The 12,942-nt window shown below is 37.5% G+C and overlaps 1 protein-coding gene across 2 annotated transcripts in view; it reads left to right on the top strand.

The window, feature by feature from the left end:
• fam120b (family with sequence similarity 120B) overlaps positions 1–12,942 on the top strand; it is a 16,933-nt gene extending 3,991 nt beyond the window's left edge. For both annotated transcript variants that reach the window (XM_041987347.1, XM_041987338.1), the window contains exons 10-15: positions 148–320; positions 2,074–2,166; positions 6,930–7,136; positions 7,287–7,428; positions 11,187–11,445; positions 11,537–12,942. In XM_041987347.1, coding sequence (XP_041843281.1) covers positions 148–320; positions 2,074–2,166; positions 6,930–7,136; positions 7,287–7,428; positions 11,187–11,445; positions 11,537–11,561 — 899 coding nt within the window. In that variant the 3' untranslated portion in view covers positions 11,562–12,942. The remainder of the gene's footprint in view (positions 1–147; positions 321–2,073; positions 2,167–6,929; positions 7,137–7,286; positions 7,429–11,186; positions 11,446–11,536) is intronic.

The raw sequence follows: 12,942 nt of genomic DNA, 5'->3' as shown, positions 1-12,942 counted from the left end.
ACTGAGGCATTATTTACTTCTTTGACTTCTTGAATAACTTTGAAAAGCTGCCTCTGTTTATGCCTAAAATACATCAAGTATGTCTTGATCTTTTAAGCAGTGATTTTGACCCTATTCAAGAATATCTTCTTCTTTCTGAATTTGTAGGTCCTCAACCCAGTCTGGACTTATTATGGTTTAGCACTGGTCCAGAAGTTTCTGCTCTTCGCCTGACAGCCTTCCTTTCAATCTTTGACTGCCTTGAGTACTCTGAGTTGTATGGGGAAATTGAAGACTCTCTCCTGGCTGCTCTCTGCCTGGTCACGTACATAGTCCTCCAGGTAGCGTCATCCTGCTAATCCTGATAGTTTTAGGGTAGTTAAAAACAAACACTGATCCTTGGAAAAAAGTGTAAAACATTAGTACAGCAGCACATAATCCACCAGCAAAAAGAGAAACAAGATGAGTATGTCAGATCATTTAAATTTTAAGCTAATTCCCTTTTAAGTTATAAGAATCATATTAATTAATCACAAATGAAAAATGCAGTTCAAGTTTATTTTACTTTAAAATACAGGTGACATCATCTATCCTCCTTTATTAAGTGCTGTTTTGTGCTCGATTGGTAAAAACCATGCAAACGTCATTAACGATATTCACTTTAAAAGTAGTGACATCTCCACCGTGATTAATATGTTTGTTTTACTGTTGACCAGACAGGCTGCATGTTTGACATAGGCTCCAATGAGTAAGTTCTGCTGTTGATGAATGGGTGGTAAATCTACACCGTGTGATTTGTGTAAACAGAAAATGAAAGCCCAAATTTATTTGGTGACAATTAAACACACACGTCAACTTTTTGATTTGGGTTTACATCTAAAACACATACACAACAATTATTGTGCTCTTTTGTCAACATGTGATGTGAAATTAAACATGGCTTGTTGACGTTTTTCTCTGTGCCGGTTTTCCATTGGTTGATGGTTCCCATTATCACCCAAAGAGAGCCCAGTTGGGCTTCAGATGCTGATCTTTGTTTCTTCAGCTCTTGCGTCAACAGTAAGTCTGATAAACATAGAAAGGATCTGAATATTTTAAGAGACAGTTCTTCATTCACCAGCACCCTTATGTCATTGCCATTGTAAATGTTAAACTATACACACACCTGAGTCGTTTGTGATCCTGTTGCAATACCTTATAACCACTCTTCAAAGCGTGCAAAAGAAGCAGAGATTTGTGTATTTTACACCAACGTCATCTGTTTTTTTCTTTAACAAATCAGATCACAAAATCACACCACCTGGAGATAGGTCCCTGCGTCACAAAACAGAAGCTAAACAAAAGATAAACAGCAGTTTAATTTTTCAACTTTGCCGCAGTCAGATTTTAATGGCTCTAAACTGGTATCCGGTGTGGTCTTCAGTTAATCATCCAGAATTAAATAAAACATGTAAACGTGTAATCTTCTGTTTATCACTTTTTATTCTGATGCCTATAAAATTTTTTATCTTTAAAGTGTCTAACTTGGCCTTATACTTCTTTAACTTTGTCTCAGTCACAGTGAAAAGTTAATAAATAACTGCATCACTCAGCCATCAAAAGTTTGGTCTGACCTTCAGGGGTTTCATTGTAAGTTTTTTAACCTTTCTTATTTCGTGACTGTTGTGGCCTAAACAGACTGAGGTGAAGGATGGGCAGGATTCCAGACAGACCCTGATTTTCGTCAAACAGAGACTGTGACTGACAGCCACGGATTTAAATGGATGAAGGGCCAACAGACAGACATGAGTGCAGCTTGTTAGACAAACCGTTAGACAAGTAGATAATCAGAGATGAGCAGCCAGCCTGACACACAATAGTAACTGTTGTCTGATCAGTGCTGCTTTCACATTCCCCGCTCACTCTTCTATTTAAATAACTTCAGGGTTTGTTTGTTTTGTACACATAACTGGGCAGCATTGTTTCTTTCTCTGCTGAATTCTTGGACAGCAGGCAGACCAAACAAACAGACCCACACAGAATACAAACTGGGATGTGATTGAACTGGCAAACCATATAGTGTCCTCTCTGTGTGTTTTTGTGTATTTTTTTCAGGTACAGAGTTTGTCTCAAGAGGATGTGGATGCTTACCTGAGTCAGGCTGTGTGTCTGAGACTGAAATCCTCACAGGAGCTTCAGCAAATCGAGGTCAGACACAGCCCCCCCCTACACATACAATGTTTTTCATTTTTATGTGATACTGAAAAAGAAAGAAAGAAAAAAGTCTTGATTTTTAGCCGCAACTTTTGTCACAAACTTTGCTGTGCTCTCTGTTTCAAACAGACAATGCTTGCTGGTATTTATAGTACACAAAATCCTCTTTTGGTAAACAGCTCAAAAAAAGGTTCCATTACTGGAAAATCAAGGGAAGAGACATAAATAAGCTTCTGATTGGCAATTTTTTCCAAGAAATCATAGAACAGATTATATAAAAAAGAAACGGTTATGGCAAACTGTAATGTTATATAGATTATTGAAACAAGATAGTCAACATTAAGTAAAAAGTGCACATTTTTTAATATTCTCTTTATCATTTTTTTTTTTTTTTTTGCTTTTTTCTTGCAGTTATTTCCAGATAAAGGTGTGAAGTGATTTATTATGTTTGAGCCAAATGATCAGTTGAAATAAATGATTACTGGGGTCATTTTCTGCTTTATGTCAACCCACCTTCACAACTTGGAAGAAAATGAAACACTTCTCAGTAATGATGACAAAAGGACTGGAGTGGTACGTGTTTACGTTAACATTATTTCCTAAATCAACCGATGGCTTAATAAATCATCAGTTAATTCATAAAATAATCATGAACTCAGAACTCTAAAGTCAACAAGCCAATAAGAACTCGGCTCATGTGACCTGTGAGATCTCTGATTCAAACGTCGGAGAGTCAGCTGTGCTTTTTCATTTTCTGGGAAAACAGCCGTTGTGTTTGCTCCCTTTTTGCAGCCCCGTTTATTTTTACTGCTTAATTACCATACTTATGTCAAGTAATTTGTATTTTTGCTGCTTGTCTGTTTTCTACACAATAATTAGGGCTGGGCGTTTATATGCTGTCTAGAAGAGACTCAGAGCTGCAGGAGGGGCTTTAACTGACTGACTAATGTATGGATTAAACACACACACACATGCCGCATTTTGTGCATGTGCAGTGAGGTGTAGATGGACAAACGGTAAAGTACTGTTAGTGTGTGTGTGCAATATTTTTGCAGGTTCACACAACAGGAGCGTTTAGATCAACACACAGCACAAATGGAAAATTTGCTTTCTTTACACAGCATGTCAGACAAAAAACTTAAGATTTTATCAAAACATTATTCATTAGAAGAGTGTAAGTGTTCCACTGACTCACACCACTTATTTGCTTGCATGTTAAGGAAAAAGGGGTTTTGGGTAGGCTTTGATAGTAAAAGTTTTTTTTTCCAGTATTCCTCACAATGAGATTGTGATTTTGGAGTGTGTGTGGGTCAGGGTGTAAGCGTCTTTGTGTGTGTGACAGGGAGAACATGAGACAGTCGCCTGTCTGTCCTGGCTGACGCTCACCACATGGAGTTATTTACACCACACACACACACACACACACAAACACACGTCTGTCTTTGTCTCAGGCCTTTTGTGTGTTCTCATGTTCTCTGTTAGTATCCAACCACTTGCTCATTTTCTGTTTTCCTCACATTATTCTTCGTCTCTTTTTTCTCTGGGTTTGTGTCTGTGTGTTTGTGTGCACCTTCAGGTCTTTGTGTGTCCGTCCAGTGGGCCATTGTTTTCAGAAGGTGAAGCTGTGTTTGACTGGAAGCAGGTGGCAGGCAGGACTGTGTGTGTGTGTGTGTGTGTGTGTGTGTGTGTGCGTGTGCGCACACGTAATCACTGTTATCAGTGCTTCTTGCCAGAGGACAGGTGAGAGCAGACACACACAGGGAGAACATCTGCATGCTGTTACTGACTGCTGTCATTACAGTCAGCTTGTTTCCAGCTTCATCTCTTAGGCTTTATTATCTCCCCCGTTACTTCTTTCTTTTTTCCTCAGTAGCATCTTGCTAATCTGTCATCACAAGAGATTAGATATAATCTTTTTAAAGTAATTTGAATAGTTTTTAGTCCATTGTTTATTTGTTTACTGAAGTTTTTCTTCTATTTTTTAACATATTTTTCCTCAGTATTCAATAAGTGAATGAGTGTATAATTCTTTAGAAAATCTATCACAAGTAACATAGTGTTACAGAGCTTTAAAATTAAACTTGGTGCAAAGAAACTTCATCACTATAGACAATCGTCCCAATATTTTTGAAAAAAGATGGACACACAAATGGACCAATCAAGAAATTTCTCTGTGTTTTCTGGCTGTGAGGACAGGAAGCAGAGTGAAGTAACATTGCAGTGGGTGGCCTTAGTTGTGTGATTTATGTGTCAGAGTTTAGAAGATACGATTGTGCAAATTGAGGTTGGGAAACACTGATTATTTTAGCAAATGTGAGGAAGAAGTTTTGGAATTTGTTGTGGGTGGTGGCACTTTAGCACATTGAAAAAACAGATGGCTGTTAGAGATGCTGCAGCACAGGAGGATATCAGAGGGGTGTGTAGATTGATGTTGGGGTTAGTTCTTCAGTCACTACTGCAGTTTTGTTTAATATTCCATTATTTATAGGAATGTCATGATTTTGGAAAGCAGTCTAAGATGAATGGTTCAGTGACACATCAGTGCTACAGCAGATACTGAGCAGGACAGTTCTACGTGATTCAAAGCTCAGATAATTACTAGTGAGCCAGTTTACAAATTTGACATTACTTGAAGAGAAAACTGAGGTAAGCATGGACTTTAAAGTGACCACTATGTGATATGTTTTGTTTTTTTGTTTTTTTTTTAAACCTGAGCTCAAAACTTACTCCCACCATAATAAAATGAAAACATTACATTTGTGCTTCAGCTGTGATATTGACCTGAATCTTTTGGGCTCAGATAGTCTGATTTAAGGCCATATTTATAAGTATAATTACATGTTATGTTTAAAAAAAAACATAAAAGCTTGTGAATATTTAACATAACCACAACTCACTGCTGCATTTAAACTATAACAGCAACCCAAGTTATTGAAGAATAGGCTTCATCTTAGCACTGCTTGGCTTGGGCTTTTCCTGGCTACAAATATAACCTGTTGACCACATTTTAAAACCATCATTAAAAATGTTTTAAAATCTGTAAATGTTTAACATAAGCACAACACACCCTTGAGTTGAAAGTTTACTGTAAACATTGACGTGATGGATTTTTTATTTGCTTGTGGAGAATTTGTGGTTTGATGGCCTCGAGGCACCAACTCCACCTACCATTACTAGCATTATCAACACCATGATCTAAATAGGAAAAACATGTTCATGCCATCTATATATGTAAACTATACTCTTTCCTCATGAGGTTTATAGTGAACTTATTAAACTGTCCCCTTACAGTGTCCCTCTACTATAAGTAGCATAAACCTGCATTGTGCTTTGCTTTTAAGCACTAAAGTCCTTTTTATGCTGACTATTAGACCTGCTACTATCTAACTTTTTAGTGTAGTGGCACAGTGTTTAATAAGCATTCAATCCCGTGTCGAATGATTCTGCTGAAGTCACAAGTATTTACCGGCTGCTGCTATTATCAGCATTGAGGGAAATGTAGTAGTTGAGTGCACACACTGCTGCACGAGTGGGCACAGATAAATTTTTCTTGACAAAAACACAGCTTTATTGGCTGTAGCATATCCGGTGGAGACTCAGGGCAAAATAACCCACAGATTGAAAAAAAAATGTATAGATTTTTTTTCCCTTTCTGGAATAACACTGGCAGTTTACTCTGTTTTGTTGTTTGACCTGAACTGTTCAAATGATCTCTGAAAGTTGTGAAAAACAATAAAATCTCATCAGAACAAATTGCCGAAGCTAACAGGCTTGACTGTAACAGTAGTTGGTTGATTTCAGTCCAGTGCTGTGTTTATCTTTGAATCCTCAAAGCACTGAGGGTAAACATGCTACTATATATATTACCAGCAAACAGAAAAACTTGTGCTCTGGTTGTCTTATTGACTTTGGCCTCGAACTGAAAAGATTTAAAAGTTCATTTTATTGGGCACAAAAATAAATAAATAAATAAACAAACAAACTTTTGGTTAGCTTTGATTTAATTAGCTCAAGAGTCATTAGAAGCAGTTATGTGTTTATTTATTTATTACAGAATAAGTATAATTTAAAGGTTATAATAAAAAAATATTTTTTTACACATTTGGATAAAATAATTTAAGCTCATTTAATGATGGTGGGATGGAGGGCTGAAATGTTAATGAAAATGTTCAGTTCCTTTTAATAATAAATCTTTTGTTGTTTTCCTAGCATTAAAGGGAAAATCAGTTACAAAATCGCTAGTGATTGGCCAATAGGCAAATTATTATCTCCAGCATCAGCGTCAGTTTCAGCACAGAATTTCATTTTTGTTGCATCCATAGACAGTTGTGATCAGAAAGCTTTTCCATAAACACATTTGTCTTTAAACATTAAAAAAGCATGAAGTATATATTAATATTTTAAGGAGGATATTCATTGATTTGTCCATTGCCCACTTTTTGTGATTTTTATTCAACTGTATGCAGTGCTCAACATTAATTAGGGAAAGAAAAGTTTGCATGAATTATTTGTGTGAGTTGCGTTTTTGAAGAACTGTTTTGGTCAATACTGGTCTTGAAAGATGTCTATTTAGCTTTGATTATTAAAAGTTCCCCTAAAAATGTTTAAAATTGAATGCCTATATGTTGACAGACATGGGACCTGTATTTCTGCCCAACCACCTATCTGAAAATACGGTGTCAAAAATACAACTTGTGTTACACATCATGATAAAGATATCACTAAAATGTGAAACCAGACTTACTTTTTGTTTCCAGCTGCCTCTGCTTTCTAGTCGGGCCGTACAGCTTGGATGTCTGTATGTCCGAGGACTGAGCCACCTGCTAGGTGCTAACATCGCCAGCGGCTGCCCGTTGACCTTTTCGGCCCTGATGCCGTGGCACAGCTTTGATGGACGGTTTTTCCACTCAAAGTACCTGCTGGCACACAGGGGTGTGGAGAAAACTGAGCTGCTGGACAGTAATGTAAGTAAAAACAGGAGAATAATTGGGGGATTTGTATCTAATTTTTGTCAAGAGAGAAAAAGGCACCTATTTTTTGGACATTTGTGTGTGTTTAGTCATGTCTAAGGGGAGTGCAAGTGTATTCTATATTTTCCTGTCTTTTGTTTGTAGCCCTCCTGCCTGTCTCACTTTCTTCAACTGAAGGACAAACTTGTAGAAACCTGCTCAAAAAGAGGCAGAGTCCTGCAGTCCAGACCTCAGACCCCACTGCCTAAAACCACCCCTGAAGTTAGATACAGAGACGCACACTCAGGTGAGACATCCATACCTGTGTGTCTCTTCATATGCTGTAAATAAGATGTATTTTGGTATGTTAAGATACTATTTTTTGGGGAAAATGAAGCTCAGCTAATTCTGGATTAAAATTTTTAGGGAGGGAAAAAAATCTGTCGTTGACAATAATGTTTATGTAGTCAGATTTGTGTATATACATTGTGCTGCACTGGACTGGCAACCTGTCCAGGGTGCACCCTGCCTCTCGCTTTGTAGCAGCTGGGATAGGCTCCAGCCCCCTCATCACCTGGCACTGGAATAAGTGGGTATAAACAGTGGATGGATGGATACATGATGTTACACTGAAAAGTGAAAAGTAATAGTTCTGATCAGGTCATTGTTTAAAAACTTCTCAGTTATGTGTCACAAAGTGGTCAGAAACTTGTAGTAAAAAAAAAAAAAAAAATACTGACTGCCACATGTTCTCCAGACCTTGTGTTAGCGACAAAAGTATTAGAAGTCAAGTATTGTAAACAACAGAATCAATGCTGGAAAATTGATATTATTCATAAAATACATCAAACAGATTCTTTTTTTGCGTAATATTAATTTAAAATATAATGAGTTTGATGGTTTGATACATTTTATGTTACTTCTGTCTTCATTATTCACTCTGAAAGTTTGTTCTCTGTTGTTTTCATGTCGTATAAATACACTGGACTCTTAAAAAAAGGCTTTTGATCTTGAAAACCTTTATGGATGGTAAGTGAGGGGAAAACTTGGTCATGAATTAAAAAACATTATGCTGTTTTTAGGATCTCCTGGTAATCTTGTGGTTAAGGTTCATACCAAAAAGTGGAAAAAAACAAACAAAAATAAACCCCACAATGTCCTTGTGCAAATCTGTTGTCAAACCCTGATTTCTCTTGCTTGGTTTCCTGTCTGTACCCGTTAACTATCCTATAAAATGGTAAGAAGAAGAAAAAAATAAAGGACCAAAACAAAATTGCAGAAGAGGTTCCTTAGTGTTGCTATTATTTAAAGTACTTGACTTGTTTCATTTCTATATTGTGAGCTTAAGAGCGTCTCTCGCACAGAGAACTAAAGAGGCCTCCAGTGGTAGCAACACACATGAAAACATTTCTAGAGCCAGACGGAGACACATCACTTATATCTGTCAGTTGATCTATGAATGTAGTCCTTTTGGTCCCTTAAAGAACCACATTACCCAGAGGGCCATGCTGTAATGAGGTCCATGTGTACTGCGGCCTTAATGCATACCACCGTGTGTGTGGGCACACACACGCTTATATGCATGCTCGGATGGAGACTTGCTTTGTCAGTGCAGCAGTAATAGTAGGTTTCTGTTTATAGGCTGGGATAGCTCTATTTTAAGACACACAACAAGACTAACTGATTACAGACTCGTCTATTCACTCCCTCCCCTCTTTCTGCTCCCCTTCCTCTCAGTTGTTCCTCTCTCCTTCACTCTTTGTACTCCTATTTTTCCACTATCCTCTCTGTGTTATTCTTATGTATTTGTAGTTGTTTTCCTTACGCTTCCAATTGTTTCACTCTCTAAACAATTTTTCAGATTGTCTCACATTAATCTGCAATTATTTTCTCACATACTTGCAGGTTTGTATTAATGTGGCCTGTCCACGCCATAGTTTCATTGCAGTCTTTAGGCTTTGTCCTGCTCAGCGGTCAGTCAGATAATGATGATGCAGCAGTAGCTTATGAAATGTGAACCCATGATTTCTATTAATCACTGAGACTTATAAACCTTTTTCTTTGCTTGCCATGTTGGTGCAGAGTCTCCGATTTGTGCTGAACTGTCTGCTTTTTATCTGTCAAAAGTGATGTCGGTCTCCTGAGGATGTTTCTGGTTTTATAGATGAAGAATACACACTCCTTATACCTCAGTGCTTCATTTCTGTCAGACGCAGACACCAATCATTACTAGAGAGCTGTGGAGAAATAAAGCATGTGTGTGTGCGTGAGAATAGTAGTGGCGCTATGTGGTATCTTTGAGGGCCCGGTTTGGTTTTTGTTTGGAATCAGGCCTGATGTTTAGTCTCCTCAGCAAATATCTCCTCTGCCGCCTGCCCTTGCAATTACACTCCAGCAGAGAATCCAGTATAACTGCTCTCCCACATCTCTTTACTTTATTTCTATCCAAAAGGACAAAAACAGAAAGAAAAACATCCTCATATTCAGACTGGCTTATATCTGTTGTAGAGTACATGATCTTCTGGAGGAGAGCAGTGATAATGATTTATACTGATAAGCAAAGTTTAATTTTATTAACACGTCCTGCAACTATGCAGAAAAAATCTCCAGTTTCCCTTTATTGTTTGAATTTGTCCTCTTTTCCAAATGAAATACCAGATAAAAGCTGACCTTAAAAAATAGTAGGTGATTTGTCTTGTTACTAACACGTCATACACTAACACATGGCACATACTTCAAAGCTCAGACTGTGTATGGTGGCCTGATTTAGACAAAGTGGCCACAGCTCGTTTCTGAAGTTGGACTTGTGTGTTTTATTTTCTGTACTTTGCAACTAGTTTAAAATCTTGCACATCTGTCAGAGTTAAAAACATGCTACAGTTTTTTTTCATACTAAAACAGATTTAAATGGCAGCTAAATGGCCTTGGGAAAGTTTCTCCTGCTAGTAATTTTTTACAATGAACAATGGAGTGGACACCATTAGCTTAGTCTTAAAATAATCTCTTTAACTGTGTTTCTTTTTTTAAAAATTTGTTAGATGACAGATCTGTGAGCAATCATTTTAATAAAACTGTACTCCTGCCATTTGTCAGACTTGACGAGTGTGTGGTCCAGTCTTTATGCCATTTGTTTCTTTTTTTATTCATGTTTTATGGCTGAGCTTTAAATAACTGTAGTTAGATTATAAAGACAAGCTGACAGTGTGTGTGCTTGAAAGGGAGGGAATCAGGACTGCAGAATGGCACGTTTGAGATTTGAAGACGGCTGAATTCACAAGTTCAAAAGCTTAATTTGTCTCTTACTGGTTGCCTGAAAGTGTATTCCTATACTCTGAATAACGTCTAGTAGGACATTCAAGGGCAGTGTAACTCAGCAAAGTAAAATCTTGCTTTATAAACAAAGTAAAGGAAGCAACATGCTACAACCTGAAATCAAGTGAAGCAAATCCTAGAGGTCATATATAAAAAGTATTTTATCTTTTGTAAACATTAAAGTGTCAGATTTAAACTCTAAACAAAAATAAATTCTTTATTAATAGTTTTCCTCAAGCCCCCAGTTAACTAGAACTCCTTAAAGTTTGACTTTATTTATTAAAAAAAATCCTAGAAACAAAACCTTTATAAAAAAAAAAACAAACAGAACTCACTACCTGCTTTAGGAACAAGAGAAAACTGAGAGAAGCTGTTTCTTGTTTTTTGCCCATTAAATTCTTAAATAACAATGATAAAAGTGTGAAAAAAACTGTGAACTTTAAGCCCAGGTAATTTTTATATAAAGCATTATTTATACAAAAAGCAATTCAAGGTGATTTACAAAGGCAAAAAGATAAAATAAAATACATTACATTTTTAAGAATAAATTGAAGAAAAGCATAAAATGACAAAAAATCTGAAACAACTATGAACAACTATGAATTGATTCACGGTGAGATTAATGTAGGGGCTAAAATGCTTAGGCTTTTCTTTTTTTAATTTGTCGTCCACCCGTATTTCCTTCAGTGTGTTTGATGCCAAGAAAGCGCAGCTCACATTTGCATCAGCCTAAATGTTGTTTCTTACTCTCAGGTTTGCCTCCAAATGTCTGCGACGGCTGGAGAGGAAGAGGAGAGACAACAGGAGGACATCGACGTGGACAGGAATGGAGGGACAGAAGTGAATATGAAAATAGAGACAGACCATGGGGTAGAGGAGGACACAGAACAGGAGGTCAACATTTTAATTCATTTCATCCTAATGATGGACGACCCAGTAACATGAGCCAACCTCCAAAACAGTCCAGGAGTCGGTCATACCACAACAGAGAGAGATACCAACTTGCTCCGAGGTAGCACCACTGTGGTATGAAAAATGTCACAAAAAGATCATCTTCTTCACTAACCTCTCCTCTCCTCTCCTCTCCTCTCCTCTCCTCTCAGATGGCTGCAGCCTCCTGCTCCTTGAACATAACTCGACCATGTAGATGAAGGAGAGAAGACGAGGGTTAGAGTGGAGGACTTAGGGAATTGAGAGGATAGGAATAACATGATGAGAGGACAAAAGGAATCAAATTTACCTGTTTGCCCAAAGGATGCAGTAAGAAGAGAAATGAGGATTATGAGGTGGCAGAGTGATGAGGGTAGTTTTATGCTCCCCCAGTTAAACCTGAAAGTGTCAGTCTTTTAATCTGAAAATGAATCCTGTGGGGATGCTTGTGAAGCCAACAGCTTCTACTTGTTGTCACGGTAAGTTTACTTTTTACTGTGACAGAAAATGAGCAATATAAAGAAGTCCACAAACAAACTCACAGTAAACCAGATCAGTGGTTAATTATCTTTGACAGTGGGAAGGAAAAAGTCTCAACACTTTGTGTATCCTGTGGCATAATTCTGGTTTTAACTACAGAAACTGATGCTGGTATTGCATTTCAAAGGAAAGGATTAACTTCTACGGTCAGATGTCTTCTGTGTGTAAAACAAAGTGAGGCCACCACAGTTGATGTTTTGTAAAAGATATACAGTGTTTCTACTAGTTGTTTCCAATGAATGCTGTTGGAGAGAAATATTATATTTAGATATATTTTTCTTTCGCTTTTGCTCTGAAATTAAATCACCCACCACACTAATCCCATCAACATATAAAATATCCTCTGTGCAAGTGGTTCCCAACCTATTTTCCCCAAGGACTCCCGTCATGCAACTACCAAAAAGCTGTGAACCCCGTGTGTTGAAACCATTGTTGGTTTTATGCTTTCATTAACTAGCTTCTCACCATAAACAGTGCATTCTGGCTGACGCTTTCCTTTGATAATAACTGATAAGTCATTGATAAATAAAGTGTTGAATTAAATCAAATTGAATAAAACCAAAGTTTAATGAAATGTTTATCCTAAATTTATTGGGAGATCTGTGGCTAAGACTTCATTCATGTAAACATTGAACCATTGTCTGAACCACATTCCAACATTTGATCCCAAAAACATACCTGAAACGTCACTGCACTGTGATGAAGCTGTCTTGTTAGCGCCTGAAGTATTTTCACAGACAGCAAGGATGCCATTGTCAATAACGTGTGTGTGTGTGGTTTATGGGTTGATGAGGAATGTACAGCTTGTATAGTCAGGCTGACAGTCTTCCTGCAGTAACGTCAACGTTGTAAAGCCCACTACAGAGGAACAGGATGCAGAGAAAGTTCCACAGCCTGAGTGCTTTCATTCCTGTGTGTGTTCATGTGTGTGCACATGCTAGTAAGAAAAGTATAAGAAATATAAGTGTCTTGCTCAACAAATCTAAACAATTAGAGGGAGATGAAACTTTGGTACAGTGACGCTGAAAAGATAAAGAAA

Source organism: Melanotaenia boesemani, chromosome 1, assembly GCF_017639745.1.
Source record: "Melanotaenia boesemani isolate fMelBoe1 chromosome 1, fMelBoe1.pri, whole genome shotgun sequence".
NCBI classification, from domain to species: domain Eukaryota; kingdom Metazoa; phylum Chordata; class Actinopteri; order Atheriniformes; family Melanotaeniidae; genus Melanotaenia; species Melanotaenia boesemani.
Note: the sequence above shows the minus strand (reverse complement) of the source record. Positions and strands in the feature narration are given on the sequence as shown.